Source organism: Erythrolamprus reginae, chromosome 2 (genome assembly GCF_031021105.1).
Source record: "Erythrolamprus reginae isolate rEryReg1 chromosome 2, rEryReg1.hap1, whole genome shotgun sequence".
Lineage (NCBI taxonomy): Eukaryota > Metazoa > Chordata > Lepidosauria > Squamata > Dipsadidae > Erythrolamprus > Erythrolamprus reginae.
The window spans coordinates 167,925,352-167,944,984 of record NC_091951.1 but is presented as its reverse complement, the minus strand read 5'-3'; the positions used below and the strand labels follow the sequence as shown (position 1 = coordinate 167,944,984).

General features: G+C 39.6%; 1 protein-coding gene across 1 annotated transcript in view; it reads right to left on the bottom strand.

Moving 5' to 3' along the window:
• Positions 1-19,633, bottom strand: part of PRKCA (protein kinase C alpha) — a 230,974-nt gene that overhangs the window by 104,857 nt on the left and 106,484 nt on the right. The window contains exon 3 of the mRNA XM_070740327.1: positions 14,012-14,094. Coding sequence (XP_070596428.1) covers positions 14,012-14,094 — 83 coding nt within the window. The remainder of the gene's footprint in view (positions 1-14,011; positions 14,095-19,633) is intronic.

Here is a 19,633-nt window from a genome sequence, read left to right as displayed (position 1 = left end):
ATTGAAAATTCAATTCATTTCTATTCTGCTACCCTATGTTTGTTACCAACTCATTTAGGAAAACTGTCTGTGTTCATTTATCCTACAAGGATGGGACTATAAAAACGTTTTATTGCTTCTAAAGCAAAGCCAAAGGTTTAAAAAGCCACTCAAAAGTTTTCATTTCATCTGCACCTCCATAACTGTCTGATTTTGCTCTGAAACCAAACCAGACAAATATAGACTTTGAAAGATAATTAGAACTGCAGAAAAAACAATTGCTACCAATCTGCCTTCCATTGAGGACCTGTATACTGCATGAGTGAGGGCTGTGAAAATATCTATAGACCTCACACATCCTGGACGAATTGTTTCAACTTCTAGCTTCAAAACGAGGTTATAGGGCACTGGTCACCAGAACAACTAGACACAAGGACAGTTTTTCCCCAATGCCATCACTCTACTTAACAACTAATTCCCACAAATTTAATTACTGTCAAATTAACTAAGCTATATTACTATTACTCTTCTCTTCCTTACTAGTATCTACCTCTTCCCACTTATTACTATAATCATGTTGCTAGTATCTTTCAATTTATATTGTTTTTATTTGTTTCCAAGTACAATTTGATAGCGTATTAATAACCTTGACCATCATTAAGTGCTGTATCTTTTTATTCTTGAAGAATGTATTTTATTCTTCTTATGTACACTGAGAGCATATACCAAAGACAAACTCCTTGTCTGTCCAATGACATTTGGTCAATAAAGAATTCTATTCTACTCTATTCTCTCTAATGAACTGGAGTTTTGCGTCAGCCTTCCTGAAGTTTGGACATCTAAGATTTCTCAGCAAATGTAATTGTAGGAAGTTGCTTCAACTATCTACAATAACATACATTTTTTTAACAATGAATTATAAAAATCATTGGTGAATTGTCTTAAAATGGCTATGTACATTTCATTGTTGTAATACAGGATATCCTTTCCCTCAGCATACAGAATGCAAAGCTTGTTTTGCTTTTAGAAATGATACTCTTGGATAGAAAATCAAATTATGAATATTAATATTTCAATTCATGTGATGACCACAGTAGAAGAAGCAAGCTTAATGTCTAAACATGTCAACTTAAAAAATGCAGATTAGAATTAACTTGCTATGATCTTCAAGTTTAAAAGCTGTTTTCTAACCATTTTATAGTTACACTATGTCTATATAGCTATAAATCAATATACCATTAATTATAAGAAGTCCTTCTGGTCATAATCATCTAAAATTCAACACAACTGAAGGGCCTCAACTTTTGTGATGGATGGAAAGTAGGATATGGTACGCATTTGTTCTCTTGGCAGGTAAAATTTACAGGTTGACTAAGATTATTTGTATTATCCAAGATAAGTTATTTCTGTTACCTGGGGTGTACAGCTTCTGTACATTTTTGTGCAGAAAGGAAATCATACAAAATAAATTAGGCTAATGTGGCTTAGTGTTTGCTAGTAGAAATGGTTAAGCAAAAAGATTGGAAGATTTGTTTAGGAGAACAAGGGACTTTCAAGGGAAAGCTATGGGAAATATTAAGGATCAGAAAGATCTCAGGGAGCCTGCTGTATGCTGTTCAACAAACTGTGTCAGTGATCAGTTTCCTTGGTAACTACAGTAGATACAGACAAAGATTCTGGAAAAGAGATGGTATTCTTTATGGCAAGCAGAAAAAACATGCAGTTTCCCCTATTTTCAGCATTAAAAGGCTTTTGATTTTTTTTTAAAAAAACTCACATGTGCAAACATTAAATTAAAAATGCCACCATCTTTTTCTAACTTATCCTGTCTGATAAAAGTTGAGCTTATTGTTAATACAGAGTTGAAAAGTTATCCCATTTAATGGTTGGATTGTTTATTTGTTTATTTCACTAAGTTTATGTGGTGCTTCAGCGAGGCTTGACTTAAATGGTTATCTTATGGTAGAAAAACACTGGCTGCACAATGCAATACAGTGATCCCTCGAGTATCGCGAGGGTTACGTTCCAAGACCCCTCGCGATACTCGATTTTTCGCAATATAGTGATGTGGAAGTAAAAACACCATCTGCGCATGCGCGCCCTTTTTTTCCCATGGCCGCGCATGCGCAGATGGTGTTTTTACTTCCGCACCTGGGAAGACCCAGGGAAGGTTCCTTCCGCCGCCCAGCAGCTGATCTGCTCGGCGGCAGCAGCAAGGAGCCGAATCGGGCTTTCCCCTTTGCGTGGGCGGCGGGGAAACCCGGATCTTCGTCTGCTCGCTGCTGCTGCTTGCTGCTTGCGTGCTTCGGGGCGGGCGAGCAAAGGGCTCCTGCTGTGGGGCGGGGGGGGGGGAAGCGAAGGGAAAGCGAAATTGCCGGCCGATGTTCCACCCCCCCAGAGAAGAAAGTGAGGCGTGCGGGCTTAAGAGGTGGCTGGAAGGTTTCGGGCGCCTTGTGGTGGGGGGGAGAAACTTCCCCTTTCTTGGCTCGGGCGGGGCTGCCGTGAGGGGGAGGGGGCTTGAGGGGGAAGGGCTGAGGAAGGGAGAGGGCGGGGTTAACACACACACCCGCAAGATTTCCTTCCTCGCGGCGCGAGGTGGTGGTGTTTGTCCCTGAGAGCGGATCTGGGCGGGGCGAGCCAAGGGGGTGGAAGGGGGTGGGATTAGACTTAGATTACTAGTGTTGGAAGGGTCATCTAGCCCACCCCACCGGCGCTCAAGCAGAAGGGGGGAAGGAAAGGGAAGAAAAAGAAGGAAAGGGAGGGAGGGAAGGAAGGAGAAAGGAAGGAAGGAGAAAGAGGAAAGAGGGCGGCGGGGAAACCCCGATCTTCGTCTGCTCGCTGCTGTATATCCATATTCTAAAATTAATGAATAACAATTATTCTTAGATAGTCCTCGAACTAGGACTGCAATTGAGCTTAACATTTCCATTGCTAAACAAGTCTGTTATTAAGTGAGTTTTGTCCCATTTTACAATCTTTCTTGCCACAGTTGTTAAGTGAGTCACTGTAGCTGTTAAGTGAATCTGGTTTCCCCATTGATTTTGCTTGCCAGGTCACAAAAGGGATCACATGACCCCAGTTGTGACCAGAGGAAGGGCTTAGCACAGCAAATTTAGTCAAAGAGCCTTGAGCTCAGAGATACCTTGTAATTTTCTTAGAGAAAATTACAAAATTTATTCTACCCTATTCCTCTGGAATTCCTTATTTGGATTCATGTTGACACTAAAAACCTTGGCTGTACAGTATTTGGTTTTGGGCGGATCATAAGTGACAAGCGACCAGATTTCATCCTAGTTTGCTCTTTCTTAGGTTTTTCAGCTGTAAACTGTTTCCTTCATCTGCTTCCTCCCAGCTTAAAAACAAAGTTCTACCAGAGATTTGTGACAAATTAATTTCTGACCCTTCATTAAAACTTCTCAGGGAGCCTTCAGTTCAATCATTAGAGGGGAGAGAGGGAGATAGAGGGAAGGGGAGTAGTGTGAAATGTAGGAGGAAAGTAGATTAGAGATAAAAGTGTAAAAGGAGCAATTAAAGAGATATTTATGATATTTTTGGATATAGATATGGAAGCACATTTGTGTATGTTTGGTAAAAAAAACTTTTTATAAAAAAAATGCAATCATTATTGGTAAATTTGGTTTTGATGTTCCAGTAAAAAAAGGGGGAAGGTGAGATCTCATCTGATACTATATATGCCCTTCATAATTCTCCTAAAATGACACTCTAGGAAGCAAACTTCTTCCATCCTCTTAAATATACCTTTCTACATTGCATTTGGCCACTGAATTTCTGCAATGCGATCCTATCAGTTCAACGGCGCAAATGAAATTTGTGGCCCAAAGATGCATACCCTGCTATGCAATATATTTCATATTCTCATGGTTCTGTCTCTATCCCATATAGTAAAAACATTAAGAGGAAGAGAAATGCACTTCTTGGATTGGTGAACACTGATAGTGCTGCAATTCCTTGTACGCTTGGATATGCTGCCATAATATGGATGCTCATTTTTACTCAAGAGCCAGAGCTGCTCAATTCAGTACTATTGCTCTTCCATTAATTCATTTAACCAATGAGTTGATCATGAGATGCCCTTATCTACTATCACACTGTGCAGGTCAAAAAGAAACAAATGAGAAAAATGAAGGACCAATTGTAACTTCCGCAGAAGTTAATAACTATGAAACATTTTTTAAAAAAATTAAAAAGCACTGGTTCAAGAGTTTACCACTCGATCCCATTTAAATCTGGGATTATCCCAAATTACATCTGCTTACTGAAAAATGATTTAAATTAAATTATCATTATTTGAATTGCATAGTAATGATACACAACAAGAAAAGAGTACAGCTACCTAATTTAGAACAGGCTTCATGTAATCCTCCTGTGTTTGTCATTTGTTGTGGTTTTTCTCATTTCAACATGGTATATTTCAGTTTGTATATGACACAATTGAACAAAACTAACTGAGTAAAAGAGAATGTTGTTGCAAAATCATTTAGAAATTATTTAACTTGAAACCATAATCTATGTAAAATCTTAATTTAACAGAAAAAAATCTAGGGCTTATCCTAAAATTTTCAGTGCCTTAAAACTGATCAGGTTTAACCTAGTATATAGAAGTGCATGAGTCATACAAGAAGAATTGCCTACATGGAAAAAAAATAGATTTACTTCAGATATTTCAGCCCAGGAGAATTATTTCAGTTACTTCACCACTTTCTGCAAGAGTGTGGGACAGCCACAACATACAAAGTGCAATCAAGAAGTCCATAATCAAGTAACTGAACAGCTAATCATGATTCTCGCTCAACAGATGCTTTCAGAATTTTTACCCCTGTTTTTTTCCCCTACCACTATTAAGTGTATTGCTTGGGAATAACAGTTCCAAAGCTCTGATGAGCAATTAATCTCCCCCATTTTTAGAGCAAAATAGTGCTAATGAATTTGATCAAAAACCTTGGAAAAGGCTTTTGTGAGTCTTATTTGTAATTATTATTGCCCATATTTACCACGCAATCATACTGCTCTTTAAATGTTCCTGCTTCTCACATATGATATATAAGAAGACTAAATTGTTTCCGTATTGAACAGAATAGAGAAGCATTCAAAATTTGTATAGGAAAGATTATATATATATACTGTATAACATATTTTTGCTGATAATGAAAAGGAAGGGAGACTACTATAGATCTATTTCAGGCTTATTAGCCTTCATCAGGTAGCCACACCCTTTTTACTGGGATTTGAACCCGGGGCCTCTGCCTTGTCTTAACCATTAGGCTACAGGCTCAACTCCTGTATCAGCTTGTACCAGGGAAGGGTTATGTGTGATTTTTTTTGGTCAAATCACCCTGGTATATTGAAGGAACGTCACAGCTCCTTTTTGTGTGTGCATTTGTGTATACACACAAACACACACACACACACAGCTTTTAAATAAGGCTTCTTCGTGCTATAAGAATTTTCAGCATATAATTCTTACAATTAATATCGATATGACTTCTTTATGTTAAGGACTTAATATAAAGAAAAATGCATTGAAAATTTTATGAACACAGATAAAAATGGGTAACTGCACAGAATCCACATTGATAATCATCAGCAAAGGTTTCAAATGTTAATATTATATACATTCTTAGTGTTGAGGATGAGGGGTTCTTGGGTAAAAGTGGGAGGGGGTAAAATTGCCTTGGGAAACATATATAATTCCTTCAAATTCTAATTGCCTATTGATTTGGATAATATACCAGAGATTACATTCAAAATCTCAGAGATTTTGTTTGGAATGAGTTTTATTCACTAGAAACCAATTTCAAATTAGGAGACAGGTAGACATTTTGGTGCATAAAAATGAAGAAAATGTATTTTGCCCAGTGTACAATCATTACTATTTCAGGAATTAAATATGAAATAATTGTTTGTGGTGTATTGGTTAAGAGGAATTGTTATCCAGTATTTCAGACAATTTACCTAATCTCTTTGCTCTAACCCAAATGGTGCTATCAAATGACAACTGTGAATCTTAGGTGCAATTTTATATTCCTCAAAGGATTTGCATACATTTGAATAATAACAAAAATCCTCATGTAAACAAACGTAGTGGTTGATATTGTTCAGGGCTAAAATTTTAAGGAAATACAGGCAGTTCTTGCTTAACAGCCACAACTGGGACCAGCCACCTTATTAAGCTAAATGGTTGTTAAGTGAAACCATAACTATCTTACTTCAGCTTTCCTTTGCTTTACAAACCTGATAAATTGTAAATGTGAGGATTGGTCAATAACATTCCTTTTTCATCACTGTCATAATTTCAAATGGTCACTAAAAGAGGCAGATGCTGAATGATGACTACCTGCAATCTCATGTGTGAGCAACTTGGTTTTTTTTATATATATATTGGAATTATCCTAAAATAACCAATCGCAAATATAACCATTTATTTTAATGAAAAGTATGCATTTGTAATTTTTAAAGCTATAAATTCAAATTGTCTAGGTTAGGGGTGGAGGGACCTTTTAGAGGTTGAAAAAAGAGTGGCTTGAGAAATGCACTAAAGCCACAATATTCGTTAAACAATATTTTTCCATTCTATGCACTCCAACTATTACAACCCTGAGAGTTTCACTTCAGGATGTCTGGAAGGCACCAGATTGAGGAAGATTTTGTTAGCAAAGAAGATATTCCATTTATGCCATTTAACTACAGGGAATAATGTTCTAAAACCTCAGGATATAGCTGCAAAGTATTGGAAAAGTAGCTCATCTGAAGATAATTTTAAAGTTCCTTGCCACATGAAGTAGATTTTAAATATTCAGCTCCATATTGTAATTTAACAGTCTATGAAGATATATCAAAACGAGCCATTCTTCCCCAATTTCCACAGCAACAAAATCTTATTTATGTCATTAAGTGTTGTACCTCATGATTCTTGACAAATGTATCTTTTTCTTTTATGTACACTGAGACCATATGCACCAAAGACAAATTCCTTGTGTGTGCAATCACACTTGGCCAATAAAGAATTCTATTCTATTCTATTCTATTCTATTCTATATAAATCTTGCATAAAATACTAATTTAAAAATATTACGTGGGGAATAGATAACCTCATGCTGAAGCTAATATATCATGAATTGGATCAAAACTGAAGTTCCAATAAGGCTCATTTTTAAATGAAATAGCTATTTGAAATGAAACCATGTGATCTCAAGCAAACAGAGATGGATTCTAAAATAACGGAATAAATGTTTACCATCTGTTTATTTATTGACTGATTGATTTAGTCAACAAATCTCTAGCTGTTGCTCTGCTCTGTATACAAAACAGTATATATTTAATTTGTAGTATCTCTAGGAGAGAAAGATTTCTGATTAAATTCTGGATAGCCACTTCCAATTAGTACAATCTACTGATTCACTGATTATGCATAATTAAATTGGTATCAAATGAGCAAATTATTATTATTATTTGTTTATTAAATGTATAGGAAAAGCAAGTAGAATGCTTGGCTGCATAGCTAGAGGTATAACAAGCAGGAAGAGGGAGATTGTGATCCCACTCTATAGAGCGCTGGTGAGACCACATTTGGAATACAGTGGAACCCCGACATAAGAGCTGCTCTACTTAAGAGCAACTCGAGATAAGAGCTGGGAGGGGAGAGATATTTTTGTTCTACTTACAAGCCCAAATTCGAGATACAAGCGCCAAGGAGCTGTCTCCTGAAGCCAAACGCTAACTTCCGCGTTCGGCTTCAGGAGACAGCTGCGAAGCGGCGCGCGTGTTTTAAAAGGTTGCAGCCGGCCTGGGGGGCTCGGGGGGGTGCTTGCAGCTTTCTTTCTTGCTCTTTTTCTTTCTCTCTTTTACCTTCCGTTCCTCTATTTCTTCTTTTCTTTCTCCTTCCCACCTTCTTCCCTCCCTCCCTCCCTTCACTCATTCCTCTCTTACTCTCCCCTTTCATAAGTTTCCTTGCTTCCTTCCTCTGTTCCTGTCCCTTCCCCCTTTCTTTCTTTCTTTCTTTCTTTCTTTCTTGCTTTCTTTCTTGCTTTCTTTCTTGCTCTTTTTCTTTCTCTCTTTTACCTTCCCTTCCTCTATTTCTTCTTTTTTTTCTCCTTCCCACCTTCTTCCCTCCCTCCCTCCCTTCACTCATTCCTCTCTTACTCTCCCCTTTCATAAGTTTCCTTGCTTCCTTCCTCTGTTCCTGTCCCTTCCCTCTTTCCTTCCTTCCTTCCCACCCTCCGTCCATTCATTCACCCATTCCTCTCTTGATCGCTTAAAGCCAGTCCCTGGTGCAAAAAGGGTTGGGGACCTCTGTCCTACAGGATTGGGTGGCAGAGAAGTTGAACATATGTAAATTTAAAAGTTTAAGAAAGTTTACAAGTTAAGTGAAAGAAACTTCATTATTCATTTATATGTACATGTACATTTCTTCATTAAAAACATGTCTTTCTGCATAATTTAGACTAACTTTGTGAGTTTTTTGAGGGCTGGAACCAATTAAAATTATTTACATTAATTCCTATGGGGAAAAGTCGTTCGAGATAAGAGCTGCTCGACTTAAGAGCCCAGGTCCGGAACGAATTAAACTCGTATCTCGAGGTACCACTGTACTGTGTTCAGTTCTGGAGAGCTCATCTACAGAAAGATATTGATAAAATTGAACAGGTCCAAAGACGAGCTACAAGAATGGTGGGAGGTCTTAAGCATAAAACGTATCAGGAAAGACTTAATGAACTCAGTCTGTATAGTCTGGAGGACAGAAGGGAAAGGGGGGACATGATTGAAACATTTAAATATGTTAAAGGGTTAAATAAGGTTCAGGAGGGAAGTGTTTTTAATAGGAAAGTGAACACAAGAACAAGGGGGCACAATCTGAAAGATTAGAAGTAACGTGAGAAAATATTATTTTACTGAAAGAGTAGTAGATGCCTGGAACAAACTTCCAGCAGACGTGGTTGGTAAATCCACAGTAACTGAATTTAAACATACCTGGGATAAACATATATCCATCCTAAGATAAAAAACAGGATTTAGTATAAGGGCAGACTAGATGGACCATGAGGTCTTTTTCTGCCGTCAATCTTCTATGTTTCTATGTTTCTAGTGCATCACATAGCTCTATAAAGCATGTAACAAGAGCATCAAGTGGGAACTCTGAATTGATTGGTTCTATGATGTATTTATTTGCTTTCTTGGTAGTCCAAGGAGGCAGTTATCCATCAGGAGTCTTCTCCAATACCAATACCACTTCTTTATGTTATGTTTGTGTCCACACTAAAATAGGACTTGGCCTTCACTCTGCCTGAGTTTCTAGTCTACCCTTACAATGCTACAATCAATTCCCACAATAGAAGATTGGATGGAAAAAGTGATGCAGTTGGCAGAGATGGCAAAATTAATTGTTTTAATTAAAGAGAAGATGCATCTAGTTTTGTTTCTATTGGAAATCGTTTCTGGACTTTATGTTTTAAATGGAAAAAATGAAACTTTGACTTTACGTTTTGATAAATTAGTTTGTTGCTAGAAAAATGGTTAATACATACCGTATTTTCCGGCGTATAAGACGACTTTTTAACCCCTGAAAATCTTTTCCACAGTGGGGGGTCGTCTTATACGCCGGATACTGATTCCAGGCTCCGGAGGGAGCTCGGGCGGTGGCGAGAAGACAGGATTCCGGGTGCCGAGCGCCACCTGCCCGCCGTTCCAGCGCCTCGGCCTGCTCGCCCGGCCTCTTGCCCGGCGGGGAGAGCAAAGGCGGCGGCGGGAGTAGCGTAGGCGAGGCGGAGAAGAAAGAAGCGGTGGATAGCTGGCGAGGCGCTGGCTAGAGGGCTGGACTTCGCCGCTTTGCTGCCGCTCCCACCGCCGGCTTTGTTGGGGTTGAGCGCCACGCCCGGCGGCAGGAACTGCGGGGGGTAGCCGGCATAACAAGCCCTTGCCGCAGCTATCCGCCGCTTCTTTCTTCTCCGCCTCGCCTCCGCTACTCCCGCCGCCGCCTTTGCCTCTTGCCCGTCGGGGAGAGCAAAGGTGGCGGCGGGAGTAGCGGAGGCGAGGCGGAGAAGAAAGAAGTGGCAGATAGCCGCGGCAAGGGCTCGTTAGCCGGAGCGTACGCCGGCTACCCCCCGCAGTTCCTTCCGCCGGGCGTGGCGCTCAACCCCAGCAAAGCCGGCGGTGGGAGCGGCAGCAAAGCGGCGAAGTCCAGCCCTCTAGCCGGTGCCTCGCCAGCTATCCGCCGCTTTTTTCTTCTCCGCCTCGCCTACGCTACTCCCGCCGCCGCCTTTGCTCTCCCCACCGGGCAAGAGGCAAAGGCGGCGGCGGGAGTAGTGGAGGCGAGGCGGAGAAGAAAGAAGCGGCGGATAGCTGGCGAGGCGCCGGCTAGAGGGCTGGACCGCGCCGCTTTGCCGCCGCTCCCGCCGCCGGCTTTGCTGGGGTTGAGCGCCACGCCCGGCGGCAGGAACTGCGGGGGGTAGCCGGTGTAACGAGCCCTTGCCGCAGCTATCCGCCGCTTCTTTCTTCTCCGCCTCGCCTCCGCTACTCCCGCCGCTGCCTTTGCCTCTTGCCCGGCGGGGAGAGAGCTGAAGGAACACGTACCAAAACTGGGGACAATCTTAGTCTCCCCTGCGCGCTCCTCCCCGCGTGCCTTCACCTCCCAGCCCAGCCCAGCCCGCCTGAAACCCAATAACCGCGACCATCCAGCCATGCCTCCTCTTCCCGCCGGCGCCGACCAAGACGCGCACGGGAGCTTCGGAAGGTGCAGCCGGCCGCCAGAGCCCCGGGGGAGCCTTCCCACACACTGCCCGGGCCGAGGGAGAGGGCCAAGCGGCGGCCAGCATGCCGGCTGCGGGTGGTCGGCCGGGCGGCCTTTTGCCTGGCTGGCTGGTCCTGGCGCTCTCCGGCACTCTGGCTTGGGCGCCGCCGCCGTGGGTGACGCTCCTCTGCCCACCGCTCTTCCACTGCGAGGAGGACGGCGTGGCGCTCTCCGCCGACTGCTCCGAAGGGGCGCTGGGCTCCGTGCCCGCCGGCCTCAGGCCCTTCACCGCCTACCTGTAAGCCCCGCGCTATCCCGCGCTTCGCCTGCGGCTTCTCCCGGGGAAGGGGGGGGGGAAAGGGCAGAGCTGCCTGCCGGAAATCCAAGGACGACTTTAGCCGGATCCCCAAAGGAACGGAGGAGCATCTCTTTCTCTCCCTCCCTCTCTCCCACTCTTCCTCTCACTCTCTCTTCCTCCGCCTGTCTCTGAATCGCTTGAAGTTTCGCCCCCAGTGGTCCTCGTCGCCTCTCAACCTGCGCTTTGGAAAGGTGTTCGCCCGTCTATGTGTAGCGTAGCTGAAGGAACGCGTACCAAAACCGGGGACAATCTTAGTCTCCCCTGCGCGCTTCGTGGTCGTTTTCTCCGAGCGGCGCTTTCGCATTGAAACCAGACAGCCGCCCGCTCATGAATAGAATATAATAGAATAGTTTATTGGCCAAGTGTGATTGGACACACAAGGAATTTGCATTGGTGCATATGCTCTCAGCGTACATAAAAGAAAAAGATACATTTGTCAAGAATCATGTGTACAACACTTAATGATTGTCATAGGGATCAAATAAGCAATGAAGAAACAATCAATATTAATAAAAATCTTAGGATACAAGCAACAAGTTACAGTCATACAGTCCTAAGTGGGAGGAAAAGGATGATAGGAATGATGAGAAAAACTAGTAGAAATAGAAGCGCAGATGAAAGAGAGTTTGCAAACTGAGGCAGAGAAGGTTTAGCTAAACTTCCCTGTGCTGGCAAAGGAAGTGAAAGAATTTGGCTTTGCTTGAAGAAATCATGCAAAGAGACAATGCAAAAAAAAAAAGAGGGGTAGTCTTATACGGCGAGTATATCTCAAATTCTATATTTTAACTGGAAAAGTTAGGGGGTCGTCTTATACGCCCAGTCGTCTTATACGCCGGAAAATACGGTACTCAATGTGTAAGCAGAACATTGAACTTGTAACTATATTTTGTATTTTACTGGATCGAAATCCCCCCCTTTTATGTTGCATTGTTTTCCATTACTTTTCCTTCCCCTATTCCCTTATTAGCTATTTCTATTTTATATTATCATAGGCTTCAATTAAAAAAACAGTACTGTAATGGGAAATCATACTAAGAATATTTTACAATTATGCTTGAAGAGGCTACAAAATAATGGCATTTGGACATTTAAAGTATCTCTAGGGAGTCAAATTGTCTTTTTTTTTTCACCACAAATTATAATTTGCACTAAATAATGCATAACTTTACATTTCATGCTAAGCGAAACCAAAGCATGCCATAATACAACTTAGTGTAATATGATTAACTAGCTCTTATACATTTAATAAAGAGCATATTTACTCATAGAGTAACTAATTCCCTGTACTTGACAAAATTGCCTCTGTACACTATATCAGGCATTCCAGAACCATAAATACATGATAGAGTTGCTACAAGTAATTAAATATAAATAAAAGTTGTCATTAAAAGAAAACATGCTATTGCTGATGAGATCTACATCTGCTAGAATCTCTTTCAAGGAATATCCCAGGAAAAACCTTTGTGCATTCTTTTTTCTACCTTCTGTATGTATATTTTTGCTTTTCTGCTTGATTCTATCATTGCCTGCTCGTACATGTCCCTAATTTGCAGAGTTTATCCAATGCCAAGAAAACATATCTATAAGGCACAATATAAAAAAGAGCAAATTAAGGTATTCTAATGTTCCAAGGATCTTTCAAAACAATTAATGCAGCAAAATGAATGAATTAACAAAAATCCAAATGGGACAATTAAAACAAGGCTAGAACTAGAAAATTTGGGTCAAAAAGTGGAATGGTGGGAATACCTCCAGATCCAATCAAAATACAACAAAGACAAAAAAATATCTGGGATAAGGAAAAATGCCCTTCTAGACAAGCTATGTATAGGCCCTCAAGAAAAGCTAATTAAAAATTTCTATTGTTACTTAACTTACAATGAATTGGACCACTTTAATACTAAAATTAACGTTAAGAAATGGAACCTGGACCTCAAAAACGAGATTAAAGAGGAGGAGTGGCAAACACTCTGGACTAGGAATTATAAATTGACTATCGCCACTTCCTATAAAGAAAATCTGATCAAAATGTATTACCGATGGCATATTACCCCAATCAAATTAACTAAATCAAATAACAAACTCTCTCCAAATTGTTGGAAATGCCAACGAGAATTGGGCACTTACTTCCACTTATGGTGGCAATGTACCAAAGCTAATCTATTTTGGAATAAGATCGGAATTTGGATCGATGAAATGTTAAATTTATCACTTGACAAAACTCCTGAATGCTTTCTATTGGGCATAATCAGACAAAACCTATCGAAATCCCAAGTACACCTAATCATTCATTTAACAACCGCAGCTAGACTCACATATGCGCAGTGGTGGAAGAACGAAGAAGTACCCCCAAATGAAGTAATAATTAAAAAAATATTATACTGCGCAGAAATGTCAAAATTGACGTCACAAGTTAGAAATGAATCCTCCGCTACGTTTAACGAGTGTTGGGACCCTTTTTATAACTGGCTAGGAAGCAAAAGCGAGAACAATAGGCTATAAGATTGTGATTTTTGACACTACCTCGAACTGTTACAAATCTGGTATAAACTATCTTATTATCTCATAAAATAACACGAGACGTTATATATATTTAGATATGAAGATTTATTAATATCTGTTAACTTCTCCGCAATGTGTTTATTTCAACGCTGGCATTGAACCCTTCTGATACAATCCTCGAAACAAGGTAATGAGCACATACAATTGGACCCAATTTTCGTTCTCAATACAACTCCCCTGTTTACTCGCCGACACTTTTACCCGTTTTTGTCTATATGTTTTTCTTTTGTTTTTCCTTTTCTGTATTGTTTGTTCTTATGTTTCGAAGTGTACCATATGTTGTATATGATGTAAATGTTTTCATTTTAATAATAAAATAATTTATAAAAAAACAAAAAAACAAAAACAAAAATCCAATGTGTACTCACATCAGTGTCAGGTCCCTTGTCACCTCCAGGACAACAAAAAGTAACGAATTCATGGCACCTCTTGTGAACCACAAAACAGCAAACTAAAAAGAGAAGAAATATAAATTTATTTTAACCATGTTAACAAGTCTACAGATAGTTTATATGCAAGGAAATTCATGTGACACAATAACATGCCCTGTGAAATTCTTTGACAAGCATTCAAATCATGGACCAATCTTCACCATCTACTTTTCTATTCTATTCAGGACAAGAAGTAGAAGTCCAATGCAGGCCCGGAATTCACCTTCTACTTTTTGCCTTTGGAATTTTAACTAGGCTACTGGCTGCTCATCAATGAAAAACTAATCTAATAGCATACAGGTAATCCTTGACATATGACCACAATTGAGCTTAACGTTTATCTTTCTAAGCAAGACACTTTAAGTGAATTTTGTCCTATTTTATGACCTTTCTTGCCACTAATCACTCCAACTGATAAACTGGCAACATGGTTGTTAAGTGAATCTGGCTTCCCCATTGACTTTGCTTGTCAGAAACTCACAAAAGGCGATCACACAACCCTGGGACATTGTGATCATCATAAATATGAGTCAGTTGCCAAACATCTGAAATTTGATCATATGACCATGGGGATGTTGCAATGGTCCTAAGTGTGAAAAGCAATCATAAGTCTTTTTTTTCCAGTGTAATTGTAACATTGAACAGTCTTTTAAACAAATTGTTGTAAATTGAGGATTATCTATAGATCATTTCTATAGTCAAGGTTGATACACAATTAAACATTACTATTAGAATTAGTATGTTTCTATCTCTACCTACCTACCTACCTACCTGATAAGGAATACCATTCTAAGTGGATGCTAGTTTAACACAAAATCTCTTGGATGACTACTTTACACCTCCTCTTCTAATTGCCATTTAAATATTTTTCACTTAGAAGCAGTCTCGCATAAAATGAATTTATTCAATTCTATTTCAGTATATGGAAGCATGGGCTGAGGTGGTTTGTTTTATTTATTATTTATTTATTTATTAGATTTCTATGCCGCCCTTCTCACAGCGATTTAGTTTTGCTTGAAAAAGTGAGATGATGTTTACTGAAGGACAATGATTTTGATTGTAAGTGGAAAGCTAAGATGACAGAATAGATCAACACTTCGTGATGAGCATACTATATGAATTGTTTTCAACAGAGTAGAGTAGAGTAGAGTAGAATAGAATAGAATAGAATAGAATAGAAAAGAAAAGAAATCTGAAGAGTCTGAGGCAGCTCGGGCTTTTAAAACGGTTCCTTTATTCAGCTCTCTTTGACAAGTGACTCCAGCAAGGAACGCATCTGATTTTACACAGTGACAGATGCTCCTTTTATACACTTAGGCTTCCCGCCGAAAACCAACTGTCAGCGTCTTAGCCAATCAGGCGCTTCTTCTATTTTTCCAACTATTTACATGGAGTATACAGATACTCAACAAAATCTTTATTGGCCAAGTGTGATTGGACACAGAAGGAATTTGTCTTTGGTGCATATGCTCTCAGTGTACATAAAAGAAATACATTTGTCAAGAATCATGAAGTACAACACTTAGCGATTGTCATAAAGTACAAATAAGCAATCAGGAAACAATCAATACTAATATAAATCATTAAGGATAAAAGCAACAAGTTACAGTCTTACAGTCTTAAGTGGGAGGAGATGGGTGATAAGAACGATGAGAAGACTAATAGTAATAGTAATGTAGCCTTAGCGAATAGTTTGACAGTGGCGAGGGAATTATTTGTCTAGCAGAGTGATGGCGTTCAGGAAAAAACTATCCTTGTGTCTAGTTGTCTTGGTGCGCAGTGCTCTATAGTGTCGTTTTGAGGGTAGCAGTTGAAACAGGATGCATCAGTAAATATTTTCACAGCTCTCTTTTTGACTCCTCAGTGTAATGCAGGTTGGCAGTACTGTAATTGTTTTTTCTGCAGTTCTGATTTATTAATTTTGCTCATCCTTTGGTAAATTACTTCCACTTTATTTATCCCATGAGAATGCTTGCTTAATGCATTTGTGTTTTACTCTCTCCACAATAAAGTCATTCTAGAAATAAACAATTGTAAATGAAAACAATAGCATTGTTCTCTCTAGGTCACATTCTACATTCTAGCCTTAAAATCTGAGATTCCAGAAGAACAAGAATCTTATTTCTGTTCCTACTCATTGTGGAATGAAATTCCACTGTTTGTGGAATCTGTGAGGAGAAAAATGAAAAATGATTTCCCACCCTCTCCAAGTCTAATGATTTTCTGAATTATGACATCCAATTCTATATTTCCACTTTGCAAGTGATGCTGTGGCTACTCTTTCATGGTACCTGGGAGCTGTGGGGGACAAGTAGCTTTGAACCCTGATAAAATCAAATGGCTTTCAATACACAGGGCTCCAGGGACTTCGTCATCTTTAACTTTGAACGAGGTGGCACTGCCCCAGAAAGACCCAGTCTATAACTTGAGGTTTCTCCTGGATTTGCAACTCTTGTTTGAGGAACAGGTGGCAGCTATGGCTAGGAAAGTCTTTGCACAACTTCATGTTGTGCACCACTTGTGGCCTTTCCTGGATCCACCAGGATTCACTGTGCTGAATCATTTAGTCCCTAGTCTTCTCATGGCTAATCTGATGTAATGTGCACTCTATGGGGTTTTCTGTGAACAACATTTGGAAGCTACAGCTGGTGCAGAGTGTGGTAGCATGGGGAGCCCAAAGAATGGCCCCAGTAACATCACTGATCTGCAAGCTGCATTGGTTACTGGTCTGCTTCTGGGTACAATTCAAGGTGTTGGTGATCACCTTTAAAGCCTTTCATGGTATGGGTTCAAGTTACTTGAGGGACAGGGTTGGCCCTGTACCACTTGTGGCAGAAGCATGCTGTGGATCCCGTCAGTCTAATTATTCTGGTTGGCAGGGTCCAGGAGGAGGGCTTTCTCTGCTGTTGCTTCTGCCCTCTGGAACATAGTTATCTTATGGTAAGATGTTTGTTGGCTTGGTAAGTAAGTAAGTAAGTAAGTAAGTAAGTAAGTAAGTAAGTAAGTAAGTAAGTAAGTAAATACATACATACATACATACATACATACAAACATACATACATACATATGTGTGTGTGTGAGAGAGAGAGAGAGTGGATAGATAGATAAATAGACAGATTGATGATGGTGACAGATATAGATAGATAGATAGATAGATAGATAGATAGATAGATGATAGACAGACAGACAGACAGACAGACAGACAGACAGACAGACAAAGAATTTCAGCAACTATGCTCTCAGGTTTTCTGTAGTTCCTTTGTTGGCAACATATTTTTATATTATTATTATTATTATTATTATCATCATCATCATTATTATTATTATTATTATTATTATTATTATTTATTAGATTTGTATGCTGCCCCTCTCCGAAGATTTCTTTTTAAGAGGCAAAAAGATGATCAAGAGCTGAACCAAATTATTTATGGAATTTATAATAAAGGTGTTTTTTTCAAAGTGATGTCTCAAGGAAAATATACATTATTAAAGAAAAAACATTAATTAATGCTCAAGCCATTAATTTTGCCTTGCAAAGAGCAAGGAAACTTCTATTAACCATATGGACGTGTCTTGTTTATTGTTGCTGTAGTTGTGGTTGTTGTTATTCAGTGCCAGCTGTAAGTGAGAAAATGGTTTCCCATTCCGCCAAAAGTACTCGTATTTCATAGAAGTCTCCCGTCCTAAGTCTAACACTGCTTAATCTTTTTCAAAAATAATCTGATCTCAGCTACCTAATACTGAAAGAAGAGAACGCTGTTTCCTAAAGTAGGTCCAAGATCAGTAGAAATATGCAGTATGAAACTATTCTTTATTCCAAGTAATCAAACCTGTTGTGTCCAGAGGACAGTTAAGCCTTGTATCCGCCCCAGATTCCTTGGGCGGGAGAATATGATATTGTGATTGGTTGTTTCTGGCAAAAAAACTCCAAAACCCACTGCAGACAATGGATTCACTTAATGACTGTGGCATTTGATTAACAACTGTTACAAAAAATGTCTTAAATTTGGGTCAATAGTGTGGGTGCCTTATTGATTGATTGATTGATTGATTGGACTTGTATGGGCTTAGCTTACAATCAACAAGATATATGTTAGAGATTCATTACAACCATAAATCAACTTTTTGGGAGTGGTTGGATTAAAATGCCTCCCTCAATTCTTGAGCTACAAATATTACTAGACCAAATGGGACAATTCTCCTCTGCCACATACTCGTGCCTCCTTCATCCCAGCCCACCAGCCACAGCCAATTCACAGCTGAGATTCAGACTCAGCTGGCCCTCTTCTGCTGCTCCTCTGCTGAACTCCAGCCCTCCACCTCTGTCCCTCCCATTGCGGGTGATTCACAGAGGGATAATTGTACTTGGGCGAAGGTCAAGCAACTTTCCCTCCCAGCAGCAAATCTGGGCTCCGAGGGTGGATGTGTTTGCTTCATATTCTTAGATCTTTGGGGTATAAGTGGTATGCACTACCGCAGGTGTATGAATATAATGAAGAGGCTAGCTCTGTTACGCAAATACAGAGAAGAATTTGGGACCTTGCCTCAGTCACACTCTTTCTAGTATAATACAGGATTATGGCCCCCAAAAAACCTGAAGCTTTCTTTAAAAAAAAAATAAATTAGATGACTTACACAAACACGATGCACTGGTTTAAGCAGGTCATTTGCTAGCCGGACCTGTTCTTTCCATCATAAATAAACGTTTGCTTCCTTGTTTGATTAAACTTTTAAGTTTTCATTAAGCATACAGGATTAAATTTGTTGGCAGCTAAAACTGTACACAGATTTAATATAGTTTGTATTTAACTGCTTAAAATGTCTGTGATACAAGATTTTGTTTGGCATTATTTAAATAAATAGTATGTTTTCACTATGGTTATTATCTATCTCATAAGTACAAAAATCTTTAAATATGATTATGAGTTTTTTTTCTTTTATATATATATAAAGAAAAATGTTATGCGTGTATGTGTGTGTATGGATAGATCTTTTCAAAGTAACACAACTGGAAATAATAGCAAGGATGAAATCAATCAGGTGCTCATTGTGCATTAAATTCAGAAATTATAGGGTAAAATATCATTCAATATACTTTGATCAATCAAGTTAATTCCTTAGCAGTCTTGTCACATCTTGAATTTGCAGAATAAAATGCTATTGCTTTGAAGTGGTTCAATATTGGGCTGGGAATGGCTTTTTACAAAACAGTTCAAAAGATGTTTTCTTCAATCCCATTTTTTCTCCACGGGGTAAAGATCTACAAATTGTGTATGTAAGAAAGTTATGAATATGACAATAAATTCAAATGTGCAACTGTTGTTTTATTTTCTTTCTCTATTCAATTATATTTAATGTCAAAAACTGGATCAGTCCTGTAGTTTTCTAACAAGGTTTTAAAAAATAATTTCCCATTGCCACCTTCCTGGGGTTGAGAGAAAGTCACCCAGCTGCCTCTCTGTCCAAGGCAGAAGTAGAACTCAAAGTCCCTGGGTCTCTATCTAGGTCTCTAATGCCTTAACCACTAGACCAGTGTTTTTCAACCATTAGTGTGCCGCG